Genomic DNA, 20980 nt, shown 5'->3' on the forward strand with positions numbered 1-20980 from the left:
TTCTAGAACTTTCCTGAAATCGCGATATTTACAAAGTTTTAATGAAGTCATTGAGTTTAAATAATAATATAGGACAACTTGTGCTATAGATTTTTATGAGAAAAGCTTTTAAGAGTGGCCAGTAAATGGTTAATGGCCGTTAATTGGCGTATTTACTGTACGTCATTTTCACGAAAAATAGCCAAAATTGCTTCTTAATTTCCGTGAATTTTCACGGAAAATATAATTTACGTTTTATTTGCTCATTGTCTTAAGTTTAACCGAACGTCGGTTAAATGAAACTCTTTTTTAAACAACATTTTATTACGACTACTGTCTCTGTAAAGAGAAAAATGAACACAAAATCAATTAAAGAAAAGTACGCTGCTTTAAGGGAAATTGGAGAAGGATTGTCAAAGCTCAGGTTGCTATGAAATATGGCATTCCAAAAAATACGCTGTCAACATGGATCAAAAATAAAGAAAAAATTTTCGAATGTATGAAGACGCAAGGGAACAAGTCAAAAAGTATGAGAATTAAATTTAGACTATCTTGTTTTTAAATGGCTTTTAAATGTAAGGAGTAGAAACGTGGTGGTATCAGCAAAAATTCTTAAAACAAAAGCCAGGAGTTTGCTGAAAAAATTAATATAAATGGATTTTGAGCGTCTGATGGTTGGCTTGATTCTTGGAAAAACAGGTTTAATGTTTTTTTCAAGACGGTACATGGAGAGGGTAACTCTTGTAAAGCTGAAATGACCACGCCATGGAAAGAAACAACTCTTCTCCTACAATTTTGTCCGGGTATAAACTTAATAAAATTGATAATGCAGAAGAATTTGGATTGTTTTTTGCGTATGCAACCTAATATGTCACTAAATCTTCAATCTGAGACTTGTAAAATTTGTCTTACAGGGATGGTCTCAGCAAGTGCAGCGGGTGATAGAGTTCCTACGTTTGTAATAGGAAAATCAAAATCACCTCGCTGCTTCAAAGGAGTTAGCACTTACCTTGCAGATACAGAAATCAAAATAAAAGCTGGATGTATAGAATACTGTTCGAAGAGTGGATACAGTAAATGGATACAAAGTAAAAAAGAAGTAAGCGTTGATAATAGATAATTGCCCAGCACACCCGACGGTTGATAACCTAAAACCTATTGAGCTCATTTTTTTACCACCGAATACCACATCTAAACTTCAACCAATCGGTCAGGGAGTTATACGCTATTTGAAATTTTATTACAGATCTTTGGCATTCCAAAGACTGGTCGTAGCTATCAATAAAAGAAAAGATCTTCCTGTTTTTAGATTTTAGATGCAATGAAAATGCTTGATCTTGCATTTACATTTTTTAATTTATAATGCATTGTTTTTACCTTTAAGATCAAAACTTTTGATTACTCGAATTTTACTTTTCGGCAAAAGTTCGTGTAATAAAATGTCTCGATAACTCGAACATTCGCTAACTCAAACTATTTTCTAGGATCCGTGGAGGTTCGAAATATTGGGAGTTCATTGTATGTATGAATGTAAATATATATATATATATATATATATATATATATATATATATATATATATATATATATATATATATATATATTTATTAACTAATGTACAACCTGGATTGTGAAAAACCCAGAGGTGTATTAAAAAAACTGATGTAATTTTTTAGATATACACCACAAAACTAGTTAATATCACATTTTACTTAGTTGTCAGCAAATTTGATGCAGACCAGTGTTATAATTCAAAACGATAATAGTGAACGTTCCTGAAAATTCTTACCTTCATTGTATAGTTTCCTCTATTGAGTGAAAAACATTGAAACCTCTATGTTTCTGAACCCATCTAGTTTGACACGTGTCAAATAATTTTGCTTGATCAGAAAAATTGGAATTATTGAAATAGTTTGCATATTTCTAACATTTTGAATTACCTACAACTAAATCTATAAAATTAGATAACACAACTCCTAATTTTCCAGACATTGCCACTTCACTATCATAACTAAAACCACTAAATTTTGGAATATAAACAAATATCATGGACTTATGAGATTATATTTTGTGCAAGACTAAGGAGTAAACAGGTTCTATTGTTAAACAGCCTCGCCCACTTTCTTTATCTATTAAGTTGGCAAAGAGGTATTTAAAATACATTGTTTCAAGTTTAGGATGCTAAATGCTGGATCTTCTTGACTCAATGCATGAATTTTGCTTGTGTCTCTGTTTTCAAGACTAGGCAACTCATTCAACTATCTCGTAATGAGAGTACAGCTCTAAAACCTAGTTTTACGGTTCAAGAGCCAGCTGGTAGTCAGGTATCCCGAACTCTTTGGTAGCTCTCAAAAAGGCTGATTCTGATTGATGTGGCTTTTTATTATGGCTAAGGGTTTATGAGGGATAATGAGGGATATGGGATAATGAGGCAATTAGGGATAATGAGGCAATTGCTTGGACTATTAAATAGTGTACTGAGTACTGTCTGTGCTTTGAGTCGTTCTTTAAAAAACTTAAAAATGACTAAAGTACCAAAACTCTAAATTTATAATTCACTAATATTTGTGGTAAACGAAATAACTTTTCTTCTGTTCAATCCTATCTCTTGCAAAGTTTACCTGATCTACTTGCTCTTTGTGAGACTATTTTGAGTTCAGCTGTTTTATCTTGTGATCTTAGTACTGATTGTTATTTTTATTATCTATCAAGATTGCTCTCTTTTTGATGTTATTCTGATCAAATTGATCAAGCCCTTTCTCTTTATCCTTTGGCCAATATTGTTTTTGTTGGTAACTTTAATGCTCATCACACTAAATGGCTTGGCTCTAGTGTCAGTGACTCCTCATGCATTAAAGTTTACAACTTTAGCATTCCTCAATCTCTAACATAAATAGTCAACTTTCTAACTTGCTTTCCAGACAATCCGAATCATTTATCTTTTCTACACAACTTGTGTCTTGTTTCTGAGGCTAGTCCTTGCTTAGTTTCTCCAAATTCACCCTTATGTGCTTCTGATTACAATTTAATCTCTCTAAAACTATTATTTCATTCTTCTTAATCATTAGAATCACCTTATCATTGTACCTCTTACAACTACCTTTGATTTGACTTAGACTCTTTCCGTGATTTTCTTCGTGATGGCCTTGGGTAGAAATTTTTTGTCTTCCTGCTGAAAAAGTTGTTTCTTGCGTAACGTCTTGGATTTAGACTGGCATGAAACCTTCTTTTCCCGCTCGACAATTCTAAGTCAAGCCTTACTCTTCTTCATTGTTTTCCTCTCATTGTGCTGCTGCAATTTCCACTCGTAGCCATTACTTTTATATCTATTAGCAAAATAATTCTCCTGAAAACAGATGTCTGTTTACTACTGCTAAAAACCATTGTAAAAAAAAGTTTTGTAGGACGTCAAAGCCCGCTATTTTCTTGTCACGAAACTTCATATTTTATCTCAAAAATTAGGCTCTCATGACTTCTAGAGAATCTTTAACAGTGTTTATAATAAGGGCAAATCTGTTATTCCACCTCTCTTGTATCGTTTTGATTTTTTAACCTCATATAAATTCAAAGCTGAGTTGTCTGCTAAAAAATTCTCACCAATATTATCTTTTGATTCCATTAGTTGCGTTATACCTGGTAAAGCCGATATATCCATTACCTGACATTCGTATCACTTGAGCCTCTGTATCTAAAGTGATTTTCTGCTTAGACTCTTCTACAGCTTGTGATCTGGACAAAATACCTGTTTTAGTCTTGCAGAAGTGTTCTCCGGAGCTGTCGCCAATACTTTGAAAACTAATTTACAAGTGCTTATCAGATTCTTGTTTTCTAGCCTGTTTGAAAGCAGCATCTGTTATCTTTATTTACAAAAATTCTGGAAAAGGATCTCACTTGTCCGACTATTGTCCTATTAGTCTTCTTACTATCAAAAGCAAGATTTTTAAGTATTTAATCTTTTATCTTGAATCTAATAACTTACTTTCTGATTATCAATATGGATTTCGACCTTCTCATTCTACTGCTGATTTGTTAATGGTAATAACTGATATGTTTTATTGTGCATTAGATAGATCTAGTGAGGTTAAGGTTATCGCTCTTCACATTTCTAAAGCCTTTGATAAAGTATGGCATGCTGATCTTCTCCATTAGCTTTTTTCTCACAGTTTATCTGGTAACATCTTTAAGATTATTGAATTATTCCTTGCCAATCGTAGTATAAATGTTGTCCTTGATGGACAGCACTCTTCTTTATATCCTGTAACTTCAAGGGTTTCTCAAGGTTCTATCCTTGGTCCTATACTCTTTTTAATTTACATTAACGATCTCCCAGAAGTTCTCACATCTAAGGTCACATTGTTCGCTAATAATACTATCATTTATTCTTGTCTTGATAAGAAGCCAACACTCTCTGATTGCTTGGAGGGGGCAATTTAGCATTAAAAGGATCTCAATTCTGCTACAGCATGTGGCTCACAGTGGCTGATGTTTTTTAACTCAGATAAGACTCAATTTTTTTCAGCTAATCGTTATTGCAATAATCTAGATTTCTATATTTATGAACGGTAATGTACTCGATGATTCATCTACCCTTAATCTTCTAGGATTAACTGTTACTTCCAATATTTCTCGGAAATATATCAAATCAATTGCAAAAATAGTATCTGCTAAGGTTGCATCTCTTTATCGTGCTTGCTAATTTCTTACTTAAGATTCTATTCTTCATCTCTATAAATCTTAAATCTGTCGTTGTATGGAATACTGTTGTCATATCTGGGGTGGATCTTCCAATGATGCTTTTTTCTTTAGACAAGGTGCAAAAACGCGTTGTAAACAGAGTTAGACCTGCTCTTGCAGCCAACCTCCAACCATTATCAAATTGTCGTAATGTTGCTTCTCTCTCTATTTTCTATAAAGACTTTAATAGCCACTGCTCTAAAAACCTAGCGTCTTTTGTGCCATCTACTAAAATTCATTCTTGTGTTACTCTTCATTCAATTAAGTCTCATCTTTTTACTGTTACTGTAATTAAACGCTCTAAAAAATTTTATTCGTAAAGTTTTTTGCCTCGAACACCCTTCCTTTGAAATTCGCTTTCTTGATCTTGTTTTCCTGATTCGTATAACTTGTAATCTTTTTGTTTGTCTGCTAATCGTTATCTTGCTCTATAAATTGCATCTTTTCTATACTAGTAGCTTCCTACTCTGATAATGGTTGATTGCAGCCTTCATGGAAGTGAAGGTTTTTTAAAAGAAAAAAGGCTATGGCCTATTGTTTATGATTTATATTTAATAAAATTCAATACATGTATAATCAATAAATGGAGGGCTTACTTTAGGCAACAAGACGAATATAAAATAGAGTGCTAAGCTATAGTTACTTTTACGTTGGTGAACTTCATTATGTATCAGTGAGTTAGATATGCATTAAATATCTAATTTATGAATAGAAAAGTCAAGGTATCATCTCTAAAAAGTATAAACAGGTATAAAAAAGTATTTTAGTAACTATAACTAGTGTATTTAAACTGACTGTTTGAATATACTGTAAAGGGTGAAATGGGACATGGAGTGAGATGACATCGCAGTATCTCAGCAGAAAATTTAATAACGCAAATTTTTTCGTATCTGTGATTTACAATAACTACTTATAATATTTGTGTTTTTTGAGTTTCAGAAGTATCTTTTTTTTTAATAATTTGCGAGTATGAAAAGATCTAACGAGTTTCCTGGATTTTAAAGATATCATTAATATTTAATATTTATGAGTTGCTTGTCTAATTTAATTACTGAAAAAATATGATTCGTATGTGGTTAAGAGAACTTTGTAAAATAAAGGTTTCCTAACACCTACTAGTGACTTGAGACAGCAGACATGGGGTAAAATGGGAGGCTGTTCAATTTCATTAATTTTTTAATTTTTAGAATTAATTTTTTCGTAAAAAAGTAGAACAGAAAAATTCTATGTTTATAATAAGAATTCAATGTTTACTTTTATGTGTTTTTTTTATAGAAAAAAATTGATTATATTGTATTTCTTTATCTTGAAATTTTACCCTACAGACATCTTTCGCTGTAAGTTTTGTTTTATTAACAAATATTTTTTTAGTATATTTTAAATTCAGTTCAAATTATTTTTTTTAGGTCTTCAATATAACCTTTTTTAAATTTACATTCATTATAAGTTTTATTTTATTTTCATTGTAATTTCATTTCATTTTCATTAATTTTAATCATAATCTGGATTTTGATCCGATTAAAAAAAGAATAATTTTTTAATAATGGAGATAATATGTAATATGTAGTAATCTTTTTTAGGAGTAATATGTGTAATCTTTTTTATTTTCATCTTTTTCAGATGCCAAGAAAGTACAAAAGTGTGGCAAATCGGTTAAAGCCTGATGCTCATGCAATAAAAGCCGCTGTGATGGCTGTCGAATCTGGGAGCTTATTGCTACTAGCAGCTGCACAAGAGTATAAAATTTTATAATCAAGTTTACATCGGAAAATAAAGGTTAACAAAGACACTTCTTACTAATATTTTGATGAACAACACAAACATATTTTTAATAAAGCACAAGAAGATGAACTTTCAATATATCTTCGTCAAGCATCTAACATGCATTATGGACTTAATAATAGAGAAACAAACCAACTTGTAATATTAACACGTAATTAAAAATTACACTAAAATGCCAGAAAACTGGAAAAATAGTGAAATAGCTGGAGCTGAACGGTTATACTTATTCGTAAATAGTAAAAAATTTTGTCTTCATATGCCAGAAGCTACTGGCCTCAGTCGAACAGCTACTTTTAATCGCATAAATGTATATTCTTTCTTAAAAACCCATGACAGCGTACAGAAACGCTATAAGTTTTTTGCTAATTGCATTTACAATATTGATAAAACCGCTCTTACAACTGTTAATAAACCAGCGAAAGTTATTGCTGGTAAAGGAGTAACGCAAGTAGAACAGGTTACTTCTGTTGAATAGGGAATCCTAGTTACAATAGTGGGTTTTTTAAATTCCCTTGGAAATTCTATTCCACCATTGTTGATATTTTCTCGTGTTTACTTTCGTATCCACAAGCTTAAAGGTTCACCAACAGGTACTAAATGTGATGTTAATCCAAGTGGATGGATAAATATAGAAATTTTTAAAATGTATTTTGATCTTTTATCAAAATACATTAAAAAAAATTTTGATCATACTCATATAAGTCATATATCGATTGAATTGATGGATAAAGCTAAGAAAAGTAATGTTGTGGTCTTGATATTGCCACCCAATTGCAGCCTCAAACTCCAACCGCTTGATAGATCAGTATTTGCGCCATAAAAGAAATTTTATATTTCAGCGTTAACTCGTGGTTAAGGGCACATCCAAATACTCCTATGACAATATTTCTGAATTTTTAGAAATAGCTTATGCGAGGATTTTTACTTCCCAAATGGTTTAAAGCAGCTGACATTTACCCGTACAATTTATATATTTTCAGTGATGTAGACTTTTTATGTTCTTATGTATCTGATCGACCAATTTCAGCAAATGTCTCTACTTTTTGAGCCAGTTTGTCCAGCAGTATTTCTCAATCGGCCCAAAAAACGTTTTCTGTCAGTCTTACTAATGTATCCGATCAGCAGGCCTTGCAAATGAGTTTTACAATTTAAGTAATATATCTAATTGGCAAACACAAACAATCCTCACACCACCATTAATTATATCTAAAGTTGTTAATGATAAGAAACAGCAAACCAACACTTCTGCCTACCATTGGACAGCAGAAGAAATAAGGCTATTTCCAAAAGTATGTGAGAGGGTGGCAAAGAGAAAAAGTGCAAAAAGAAAATATTTTAGGTCTCTGGTATTGACTGACACAACAGCAAGAAATGAACTATATTAATGTTTATCAGGATGTAAAAAAAAAAAAAAGGGAAAAATAAAGATGAGAATCTTATCTTATTTTTCTTAAATATAAATATATTTTCTGTATTGATATGTTATATAAGGAGTAGAATGACAGAATAAAATAATTCTTAAAATTATATGCTTCTAACTTGTCCCATTTCACTCCAACCGTTGTTCCATTTCACCCTAAAACGGTGTGACATGGGACAAACAGTGCCACATTAAAAAACCAATGCCATGAACTTAAACCAATGGTTAAGTGTTGGATTTCGCAATAATTTTTTAAGTCAGTTCAGTGGACTGTAATTTTAACCCAATTTGTAAGGTTTATGTGGAAAATAAAAAGCGGTCTGTTTTTTGAAGTTGGTAAACATCTAATACAAGAAATCAGATATGCCTTATATTAGATACAAATATATAGATATCTAATAATCTATATATTTATATAACCTATTACGAGGCATAACCAAATATTATTATAACGTAATACAAAGTATCAAATTATTATATATTATAATATTATAGGTTATAATTGTACCAGATTATTATAGGTTATGATAACCTGATACAAAGTATCAGTATATTATAAACCTTGATGTTTAAGTTAAGATATTGTAAGTAAAGCCATGACATATAAAATACCCAAGCAAGTATTGTGAATTTCCAAATTGGTACTACAGATGTAATAACTTTCAAAATTGGTGCTACAAGTGTTATGACTTACAAAGCTGTTTAGTTGTATGGCTTTTTATAAAAAATTTATCTTGGCTTTATACTAAGAAGAATGTTCAAGCATTTATTTTTTTGATGACGATGATAGTTTTATTTCTGGAAACCCATTTGCATTTTGATTGTATTTCAATTTCAGAAGTTATTTTTATTCATAATAGTTAATATATTTTTTTAAAAACGGGCTTTATTTATACCATTTCAACATATTTTCATGAAACCTTCATGAAAAAGAGCATATTCAAAATATAAAGATAAGACGATTAATATTTATGATAAATATTATTTGCTATAAAAATACCAATAAATACCTTTCTTAAAGTTATGTTTTTTATTTATTTTGAATAATAATAAGGTGTAGATGTACATAGTAGTTCTATTGGCTTAAGGTTAAGTTATTATATTGGTTTAAGATTAAGTTATTCTGTTAAGCTCAAGGTTTGCAACTTAATCCACTACAAAGTATCTAAAGCTCAGCCGTTCAACAAGCGAAATACAGTGATGTAGATTTATGAATTAGAATTTACAACTTTGTAATTAGTGTAAATAATTGTTTTATACATAAACTATTATTGTGTTGCGTCAGAAGGAACGTTGTGGCTGCGCCATATATTATATTGTATATAACGTTTATAATGTTTATTATACCCTTGGGGACATTTGCAAATGTATAAATATATTGGGTAAAGATATTCACGAAGACAGAGAGAAAAACAAATATAGACTTATTATTTCATGGAAATAGAACATGTATGATAAATTGGTAGAACAATAGTAGTTTTTTTATTTTGTTTTTTTAGGTGTTGGGCGGCTGAACTTGACGACTTACATTCCTGCAAGAAGTTTAAAATTACCTCCAACTACAAGCCAATATTGTAGTTGTAGTCAAACTAATTTAAAATAATTTTTAAAGAAGCACGTTCTAAGCAGAATTTTTCCTTTTTATTTTTATTCCTTTTTATATTTTTTAATTAGATTACTAATATTTCATAATTTCTTTATATTATTTTTAGAGGTTGTTTAATGTTGGTTTTTACCAAATTTTTAGTTGTAAAAATATTTCACATGTAGATTTTAAGTTTTTTAATAATTAATTTTTATTCAGGAGTATAATTATAATTAGAGTGTCAATTTTTTGTAATAATTTTTCTGCAAATATGAGTTTGATATTATGTTATCAATGTGAGAGTATAATCTCAAGATATAATTAAAAAATTGTAGAGGATGATGCATATAGACCTACTATGATCCCATACGCTTGTTTTTTTACATATTAAGTTTAGCGCAAAACGTCTGTACCAATAGAAACCAGTCATTTTTTTGATATGGATTAGTCTATTAAAATTTTATAACTATTTTTACATGGTTTCCACTTTGATTTAGTTTCCACAGATTTTTAGACAAAAATTAACGCCGTGACTGTTTTTGGGTATTAAACTTTTTACTACCATGATAATTATCATAATAATCTATCTACAAACATTGCAAGATTTTCGACAATATATCAACATATAATTTGGATTATTCTTGCATTCTCCGGATGCAGCCCAGGTAGTACACTTCAGCTCATTATCGACACAACCTGCCAAAAGACGGAAAAGTATGACATAAATGATAATATAACTTTAATCTTATAAATAATTATTAAATGACGTAAATGATAATGCGTTTAAATAAATCTGCGTGATATACCGTAAAATCGCCAAAGTTCGGGCACTTAAGCTTTAAACATTAATATCTCAATCATAAATTAATGTTTTATCAATTTTTTTCTAAGTTATACAGACTAATATATCATTAATTTATATTGTAAAAATATTTATATTGTAAAAATAAAACATCAATAAAAACTAGCATTCAATATTTTGTTTCAAATGAAGGACAAATAGTTTACTGAACACCACTTCATAAGTTTACCGAACGTTCAACACCACTTCATAGGTTCGGTCACTATATACATTCCAATCAAAACATTGCAATATTACACATTTAACATCATTTAACAATAACACATCACAGTATCGCAAATTTAATATCCGAATAACACATCGCAAAATTTATCGCAATATCACAAACCTAACATAAAAAATTGTGAAAATAGTTTTCTAATGTTATTTTATAATAAAATTATGAAACAAAATCGTTTGATTCAATTTTGAAAAATATTTTTTTTTTTTTATTAATAACAGATTAAAAAAATTTATTAAAAAGCAAAAATAAAAAATTATTTTTGGCAAACAAATTTATTTAGATGGCTCTTAAATATACTAATGTCAAATTTGATCACTCAGAGATACATTGATACATTTATTGATACATTCAGAGTTTGCTTATTTGAGATTTTAAAAATATGCATGATTTTGTAATATAGTGGAAAAAATAGAAATAACCTCACCATTATTTTTCGTTTTAATTTAACCAAAAAGTGAAACAATTTTTAAATTTACTTTATTTATTTTTACCTTCTACTACAATTAGAAAATTTCGAAATTGGAAAGTTTAATTAGTTACAAATGGAAAAAATAAATAAAAGTATTAAACTTGTGGAGAAAGCAGAATTAGCCTCATGTACGTTACATACAAGAAAATACCAAAAATTATTTGTTTTAATTATAATATATCGCTCCTTTAATATGTAGCATTGCTTTTTGTATTCTTAACGACTTCAAATATGCGACTTGGCTTACTTGTCACAAATTTTGGATAGTTTCTGAAGATATTTCATTCTAAGTTTCTCTGATACGAGTTTTCAGCTCCAATGCGGATTCAAATTGCTACCGTTTTTATATACCTTTCTAGAAAGTACTCTACATAGATTTTCAACTGGGTTTAGATCTGGACTTACATGCGGGCAACTCCATTAAGTGAATATTTTTTCTCTAACCCAAGCTTTTGTAAGCTTTAAATTATGGATAGCAGCATTGTATTGTTACAGATATAAATTTCTAGTAAGTCAATGTAGTCCTGTGAATTCATTTTTATTGAAACCCATCCCAGTGGAAGTTTTCCATCAAAAGAAAAAGCCCCCTAAATCATAACAGTTCTACGGCTAAAGTTACGACTCATTCGAGTTTCTCCTCTTTTCGGAGATAGTACCAGTAGTATTGATTTTCTTCAGGACCATCTAAATTTAACTTTTTTTCATCAAAAAGAGAACTTGATGCCACTCCTTCTACCAACACATGTGTTCTTTTACAAATTGTAATCTAGCTTCTTTATGAAGAACAGTAAGTTTTGGTTTACGCCTTTTCCAAACTACGTTTGGATCTTCATGCAAGATTTGTTGCACATGTTTAACAACTACAGGTAATTGTAAATCAGCACGAATTCGAGATGCAGTCATGTGCTGAGCAGCTGCACGACATATAATAGCTCGTTTTGCACGATTATCAATTTTACGTTCGCCACCACTTCCTTTATAAGCTCCATAATTAACGCCCATCTTGAAGCACTTTTGGAAAACTTTTAATTTCCTTTTTAATTTCTCGATTAGATAAGTTTGCTTATATTACAGCAATTTTTTCATTCGTTAAACGTTTATTTCGTTAAACGTTTATTTCGTTAAACAATTCTTAAGCACTAAGTGTCAAAAAATATTATTGGAGAAAAAAAAGTTTGTAAAAATTGAAATAAGCATGCATTTTTTTAAATTGATTGTTAAATGATGAAATTACCTGTCGACCGAACTTAGGCAATTTGAGGGTATTGTTTGTTCAATTTTATTCAAAAAAGGTTAATTAAATAGCAACATTGCCAGGTTTTGCTATAAATAAACAACTATGTGCGCAAATTATCACGTTCTACTAGTTGGCTATAAGGCTTTTCAGCATTTAGTTATAAATATGGGATCAAGTGAAAAAACTAGATAAAAACTTTAAAAATCTACGTAGTTTAGAACCACAAAGAAAAAAGTTCAACATACTTGCACAAACATTGCATGACTTTTTACACGCTCTTAACATATAATCTGGATTGCTTTTGCATTCACCTGACGAAGCCCAAGTAGCACAATTAAGATCGTTATCTTCGCAGCTACCTTTAAAAATTTAATATCAAACATAAAAAAATAAACATTAAAAAAATTGTCGAACAAATTGAAATTTTTGTTTTTTTAATTTCAATTAAAAATGTTGTAAATGTTAGAAAGAATTATAACATAGCAACAAGAAATTTATTTTGTTTTAATATATAAACAAACAGTAATAATAAAAAATAAAACAGTTAGTTAAAAAACAAAAGCGGTAATAAAAATATAATCAAAAATTTGGAAAAAGTGTTTATCAATAAAATAAAATAAATGTTATCAACAATATTAGGTTCATTAAAAATTTTTAAGTCTTCTAACTTAAAATAAAATACCAGGGCAGGAATTGCAAGATTTTCGACAATATTTTGACATCCATTCAGGATTATTTTTGCATTCTCCTTTTGAAGCCCACGTTGCGCAATTAGTATCAAAATCAGTACATGGTTCTGCATAAAAATAAAAAAAAATTATAAATTATTTTTATTTTTTAGTAAAACTGCTTTAAAAATAAAAGTGTTAGTTATGAAATTTCAAATTTAAACAATACCGGCACAAGCTTGACATGACTTTCGACAGTTTTTTAACATCCAAACAGGATTTTTTTTGCATTCTCCGGTAATAGCCCACTCATCGCAATTTACATCCTGGTCTTCGCATTCACCTATATAAAGCCTATATTATAATATACACGTATACAACTTGTAAAACAATTTTCTTCCATAAACAACATTACCGGCACAAGATTTGCAACATGATCGTAACATCCCTTGAGAATAGTTGGGGTCAGTACAATACCCTTTTTTAGCCCAATCAGGACACTCCTTGTCAAGATCAACTCCAACAGTGCATTGTGGTAAAGCTGACGTAGGTATCGGTTTAGCTGTTGTCAAGCCTAAATTTACATTTTTAAAACTGCTTTAACATGTTTTTTTTAGAGATATTAAAATGCTGTAAAACATATGTAATGTGCATAATTGCCATGGCAAAATACATGGTTCACTTTTTTATACACACAATGTAATTTTTTTTTGCATATAACGCTGACTTTTAAACGCATACGTAAATTGTATTTCGCTAGATATGTCAAATTCAACTCGACTAACTTTACTTTATTTTTATAAATATTTAACACTTTATGTTATTAGTGCCTCCATTATATTTCTAAGAGTAAATACTTTTTGAAGTTTCAATGGTTTTTCTGACTTATTTAAATCAAGTGTACAGATACATGCTTTTAAAACCTAATATTTATAACACACATATTCAATGGGGTTTTTATAGCACAAACATAAGGTCAACAGGTAACAGTTAATCTACTTAACTTTAACTTTATTCATTAGTTTCTATATTGCACACTTTTATTTAAACTTTATGTAATATTTATGTAACAATATTTACTTGCACATGATTTGCAGCATAGCCGATTCACATTTTGCCAAAAATTTCCAGCTGTGCAATAGCCTGATTTAGCCCACTGTGCACAATCGCTATGGATATCAGTTCCTGGACTGCAACGTGGTAGTGGTGTGGGACTAGGGGTAGATGTTCCTAAAAACTACTACGTTACATCAGAAATAAAATTTAAAAACCTAACATTTTGTATTAACTATTATATGTACAATTATTGCATAAATATTGTTAAAAAAAGTTTTAATATTACCTGGACAAGGGTACATTTTATTTAACTGAATTATGTCCCCTTCGCTAAAACCGTTTCTTTGACCAATCACTCTTTGCTTGCTTTTATCTTTTGTGACAATTGTCACCTGACCTCCTCCAAATGCAGTTTGATCATAATGCATCATAGAATCAAAGTCATAAGGCGTTCCCAAACTGTCAATTGTATTAAGAGAATGTTTGTTAAAGTTATACTGCATATCGCTTTGAATGTTTCTCCAAATTATAGTGACATATTCATCACGATCAGGTCTACTTTGTTCATGGTAAAAACCTGAAATAACCGCAAAAGAAATGTTCAGTTATTAGAAAACCAAAAAAACCTTTACAATAAGTGTTTGTTAAGGAGATTTCAAACCACCAAGACATGTTGTGTTCATTTTAAAGATAATGATTTTAAAAAAAACTTTTGGGCTACATTTTTCGATTAAAACAAAAGAATAAATGCATACCAAGAAAAATCAACTTTTTTGTTTTAGCCGAAGCTCCTCTTCTTCGTTTTCTTTTAGACCAAATATTCTTCATAATATATGCTGCAGTCTACAGACATGATAATTTATTCAAGGGCGTTTTATTACTTAGAGTTTTGGTACAAGAAGTTATTAATTTTTTTGTTTGTTAACATAATTGACCTTTTAAACAAACAAAAAATCAAGATGCCATGTACTAAAACTCTATTAAAATATGTTTAAATAAATTATCAGGTTTATAGATTCCAGCATATATTACGAAGATTATTTGGCCTACAACAAAACGAAGAAGGCAAGTTTCAACTAAAACAAAAAAGAAAGTTTTTTTTGGTATGCAATTATTTGTTTGTTTTAATCAAAAAAAATAGCCCAAACATTTTTTTTTAATCATTGTCTTTAATATGAACACAACATGTGGTTTGGGAACCGTTTGGGAATGGTGATTTGGGACCGTTTAATTTACTATTTTTAACAATTTTATTTCTAAAAACTAAAGCACACTATTTTTATGAGCTGTAATGTATAATAAAGCTCTAATGCAGTAGTGGTGTAGTAATAGCACGCTCGCTTCATAAGCAAGAGGCTCCAAGTTCGATCCCCATCACATCCCTGGTAGTACCATGATCAACTTGTTTCTCCACGCAGTGGCCTTGTTCATCAAGGTTCATGTTTTGGAGTAATAGATTTGAGAGAGGGTTATAACCACAATTAAGTAGCCTCCTCGTATGTAGAGGCCTTATCAGCCTTGGGGAGGCTTTTTTTTAACATCTTTGCTTCCAAAAAGGCTGCAAGCAAGCACTATTATAGCTGGAAGTTACTGAAAGAAAGAAAATGAAGATTGTAGAGCAAGATAAAAATTGAAAGAAGACTTAAAAGATTGCAAATTATATAAATCAGGCAAGCAAGACTGTGATGTTCAAGGAAAAATAGAGAAATAAGAGTTTTGGGAGCACTTAGGAACAGTCACAGAAAAAGGATGAGACAATTGAATGACAAGTAAAACAAGAATGAACTTTAGTAAAAAGCACAAGAGATGCTAGCTCTTTAGAGCTGTGCCCGTTATAGTATTTGTAGAAAATAGAAAGAGAAGCAACATTCCGACAATGTGAAAGTAATTAGAGGATGGCTGCATGAGCAGGTTCAACTATGTCTCGAATGCGTTTTTGCACCTTGTCTAAAAGAGAAAGGGCATCATTAGAAGCATCATCATTACGGCATCATTAGAATATCTGGGGCAGATATGGCAACAGTATTCCATACAAGACTGGATTTGAAATTTATAGAGATGAAGAATAGAATCCGGAGGAATAAAGTGTTGAGCATAATAAAGAGATGCAACAATATAGAGATGCAATTTTGCAATGGATTTGATATACGGTTTCTAAGAAAGATCGGAAGTAAGAGTTAGTCCTTGAAGATGAAGGATAGATGATTCATCGAGTATATTACCGTTCATAAATATAGGAAGATCTAAATTATTGCGATAACTATTATATTATCATAATTATAACAATTGGCTGAAAAAAAATCGATTTTTATCTGAATTAAAGTTTACCAGCTACTGTGAGCCCCATGCTGTAGAAGAAGTGAAATCCTTTTCAAGCTCAAATGGCCCCTCCAAGCAATCAAAAAGTGTTTGTTTCTTATCATGGCAAGAATAAATAGTAGTGTCATCAGCGATGACACTATCATTTATTCGTGTCATGATAAGAACAATGCCACCTTGGATGTGACAATGTCTGGAAAATCGTTAATATAAATTAAAAAGATTATAGGACCAAAAGTTGAACCTTGAGGAACTCCTGAAGTTACAGGATATGAAGAAAAGTGCTGTCCATTGAGGACAACTTTTATACTACAATTGGATTCAATAATCTTAAAGATGTTACCAGATACACTATGAGAAGAAAGCTTATGAAGAAGATCAGCTTGCCATACTTTATCAAAAGCTTTAGAAATGTCAAGAGCGATAGCCTTAACCTCTCCACCTTTATCTAATGCATGATAAAACCTATTGGTTACTACTGTTAGCATATCAGCTGTAAGATGAGAAGATCGAAAATGATGATCAGAAAGTAAGTTATTAGGTTGAAGATGAGAGATTAAGTGTTTGCTGATTAATGATTTAAAAACCTTGCTTTTGATACGAAGAAGATTAATGGGACAGTAGTTAGACAAATGAGATCACTCTCCAGAATTTTTGAAAATAAGGATAAGAGATCCCGCATTCCAGCATGCTGGAAAACAAGACTATGATAAGCACTCTGATAAAATTATTGAATAGTTTTGAAAGTATAGACGACAGCTCCGGAGAAACTTCTGCAAGACTATAACAGATATGTTGTCCGAACCGCAAGCTGTAGAAGAGTCTAAGCAGGAAATCACTTGAGATACGGAAGCTGGAGTAATACGAATGTCAAGAAACGGATCAACCTGTTTGACGGCTATATCAGGTAGTACGCAACTAGTGGAATTAAGAGATGATATTTATGAAAAGTTCTTAGCAAACAATTCAACTTTGTCTTTAGGTAAGGTGACAAAGTCTGAACCATACAAAAGAGGTGGAATAACAGATATGCTCTTATTATTAATAATGTTAAAGAATCTCCAGAAGTCACAAGAGCCTAATTTTTGTGATGAAACATGAGATTTTATGACCTGAGAATAGCGGACTTTGGCGTTAGACAAAATCTTTTTAAAATGGTTTTTAGCAAAAATCAGCAGACGTTAAATATGGAAGTAACAGTTTCCATTGGAAATTGCAGCAATACAATGTGAGGAAAACCATGAAGAAGAGTTCGGCTTGACCTGGAATTGTCAAGAGGGAATAAAAGATTACGTGCCAGCCTGAGTTCACAAAGTTATGTAAGAAGCACATTTGTCGACAGGAAGACAAAAGATTTCTACCCAAGGGCCATCACGAAGAAAATCACAGAAAGATTCCCAGTCAGCTTTAAGGTAGTTGTAAGAGGTACGATGATAGTGGGATTGAGATGATGAAGAAGAATAAGATAATAGTTTTAGAGAGATCAAACCGTGATCAGAAGCACCTAAGGGTAAATGCGGAGAAACTGATCACTGATTAGGATCAGAAAGAAGACATAAGTCAAGTAAAGAAGGTAAATGATTCAAGTTGTCTGGAAAGCGAGTTGGAAAAGTTGACTATTTTATTTAGGGATTGAGAAAGGCAAAAGTTGTGGGCTTTAACGCCTGCATAGTCACTAACAGTAGAGCCAAGCCATTCAGTGTGATGAGCATTAAAGTCACCAACAACAACAATATTGGTTGATGGATAAAGAGAGAGGGCTTGGTCAATTTAATCAGAAAAAACTTCAAAAAGAGAGAAGTTTTATATAATTAATTATAAGTGATCAGTGGTAATTCAGAGACCTTCATTTGAACCATAATGAAGGTCTCTAAAAAGTTACTGCCCCATTTATTTGTGCCCTTATCTACTGTAAAAGCCAGATCATAGAGAAGGCAACCCACCATATCTTTCTTTTTATTAAGAAATGACTGATAATTAATTGCACCCTTTACATAGGCCAGTTGGCAGATTAGAGGAGCGCTGGTTCCTAGTAACACATTTAACCGTTGATAATTGAAAAATAGGGTTATTTAAAAATGCTGGCATTTATGGTGTGAATTTGACAAGTTTATAATGTTTGCATTTTCAGATAGTTGGGTCTAATGGCCTTACATGCTGTTAATCTTAGATCAAAACGAGATGTAAAAATAGTTTACAAGCATCTCAAAATGGCTGAAAATTGGTCTTTTTATGGTCGTTTTGCTTTTATATATATTTGAGTTCTGAAATGCAACAAGCTGCCGATATTTTGCCCATTTCAGACAGTAGTAGCTAATCATAAAACTTATCTGTAAAGACTTGTGGATGAATATAAAAATGCTACAGTTTGTTTCATTTTGGCATATATTAGCAATTTTTGGATTTTTTCCAAAGTTGAGAAGGTCATAATTTTTCTCCAATCTAATACAAGTTAATAAAAAACCACTTTTTTAAAGAGAGAGCTATCCAGAAAATAGTTCTAGAAAAAATGAGACACTTGTTGAAAGTGATAAAAAAGTTATACAGTTCTAAAGTAGTCTGTTTTGACTATTTGTAAATCGAGGGGGGTCACTGTTTCATGTTTCTAAGGCTATAATTTCTGAACCAGTGTACTTGGAAGTTTGAAATTTTAAACTTGACCTATCTACATAATGCACATAACAATATGTAAAAATCAGAAAAACCAGAGATGATGACCCACAATGCTTTCTTCAAATTGGTTGAAATATAATTAATATCAATAATTGAGAACTATTGGTTGAATGATAGTTTTTTTACCTCCAATAAAAAAATCAGAATCAATATATATAAAAATCTAAAGTTAAACATAAAACCTATAAAATTTATAACAAACAATCTTACCAGCATATTAATATTATTGCACAACATTGATGAACTTACCTAAACTATGACCTATCTCGTGCATAACAGTTCCAATTATAAAACAACCATTAGCTAAAGATATCTGGTTTACTCGGTATCTTCGAAACCCAACATCGGAAGAGCATCTAAATTATTTTTTTAATATTTTTGAAACAAGAAATTGAAAGGAATAAAAAAAAAATTGTTTATTTTTCCATGATAATAAAAAGTATAACCCTTTCTCATGAATGCTTTGTTTCAAAATAAAATGTGATACAATATTTCATTTTTGAAAAATATTGTTAAAAGCGAGTTTTAAACAGAGAGAGTTTGTTAGGCTTTTAGACCATAAAGGAACACCACAATTATCTTTATTTAAGTAGAAATTTTGGATTGTTCTATTATCCAAGATTGGTATATATTACATTTGAGAACTTTAAAATAATTTATAATATCGTAATGAAGACCAAGAACAGTATTATTAATTTTGAAAGTTCTATCAATTAAACATTTTATAAGACTTACTTTATATGAAATATTGTACACTTTTTATACTTTCTCTAAATAAAAACTAAACTACAAATAAAATCTAAAAAAAATAAAAATCGAAAAAACAAAAGTTTTAAATAAGTATTTAAAATAAAAACGGAAAAACGAACATTTCGTTTTGATTTTAAATAAAATAATATAAAAATGGAAAAACAAACTTTTTATTTTAATTCAAAATAAATTAAAAGTGAAAAAAATTTTTTGTGTAATTTAGAATGAAAATTAATAATTAAAAAATAATAATAATTTATATATAATTTTTATTAATTTAAAGTTTATTTAAAAGAATTAATAATTTGATAAAAGTAAAAAAGCATTTTTTGCATTTAAAAAATACTCGTACTTTTATTGTGAGCACTTAATTTAACTAAAATGGAAAAACTGTCTCAAAGGACAAATTTTTAATTAAAAATAATGATAATAATTACACAACTATTATTAAAAATATGGAAAGAAACTAAAACATTATGTTAGCAACGCACGTACGCGCATTGATAACAAAATGTTTTAGTTTCTTTCCATATTTTTCAAACATAAAACAATCTTATTTGGTATAAAATAATATTCAATAACAAACTTAAAAAACAAAAACAGTAAAATGCTGTGTTTGTTTTTTATAGGTAAATGTTGGCATTTGAATTAGAAAAAGTTAGTAAATTTAAAGCTCGCTTTTTTTGTCAATTTTATGCTAAACATTCGCACATAGGTCATTTTGTCGAGCCTTGTTATTATAATCTATTTTGGCGCTTAAAAAAAGATATGCTGAGGTCATAACATCAAAGTATTTGTTCGATGTAGTTATTTTTCCACAGTCTTGAGACATAAGCAACGGAATAAAATCCAGAGACAAAAATTTTGTTACATAGTGATATTTAAAGAGAGTAGTATTTTTACTATAAAAAAAAAAAGTCACTCACCCCCGTCCATGATAAAAACTTAAGTATTCAACTTGGTTTGTTCTTTGAATGAACTTTATACATGTCTTTTTATGGTAATTTTCAATAGCTTGTAAAACCATTGGTTGGTTTTGCCTATCTGAATAATATAATAATTAATGATTATAATAATTAAAATATAAATTAATTAAACAGTTTAATCATTTAAAAAAATTGAAAATAATTTCATTTTCTAACACCACCTGGAAAAAAAAAACACATTTTTTCATATATTTTAGGAATTATATAGTATTTACAAGATTTAACCATATTTATAGA

General features: G+C 30.1%; 1 protein-coding gene across 1 annotated transcript in view; it reads right to left on the minus strand.

Moving 5' to 3' along the window:
* Positions 1-10034: 10034 nt before the first annotated feature.
* LOC136071869 (zinc metalloproteinase nas-13-like) overlaps positions 10035-20980 on the minus strand; it is a 28395-nt gene continuing 17449 nt past the window's right edge. Inside the window, exons 3-11 of the mRNA XM_065797413.1 lie at positions 20684-20801; positions 19257-19363; positions 14302-14592; positions 14040-14189; positions 13375-13533; positions 13189-13302; positions 12974-13087; positions 12537-12650; positions 10035-10196 (exon numbers count right to left, since the gene is read on the minus strand). Coding sequence (XP_065653485.1) covers positions 10084-10196; positions 12537-12650; positions 12974-13087; positions 13189-13302; positions 13375-13533; positions 14040-14189; positions 14302-14592; positions 19257-19363; positions 20684-20801 — 1280 coding nt within the window. The 3' untranslated portion in view covers positions 10035-10083. The remainder of the gene's footprint in view (positions 10197-12536; positions 12651-12973; positions 13088-13188; positions 13303-13374; positions 13534-14039; positions 14190-14301; positions 14593-19256; positions 19364-20683; positions 20802-20980) is intronic.

The sequence above is a fragment of the Hydra vulgaris genome, chromosome 05 (genome assembly GCF_038396675.1).
Source record: "Hydra vulgaris chromosome 05, alternate assembly HydraT2T_AEP".
In the NCBI taxonomy this organism is placed as follows: domain Eukaryota; kingdom Metazoa; phylum Cnidaria; class Hydrozoa; order Anthoathecata; family Hydridae; genus Hydra; species Hydra vulgaris.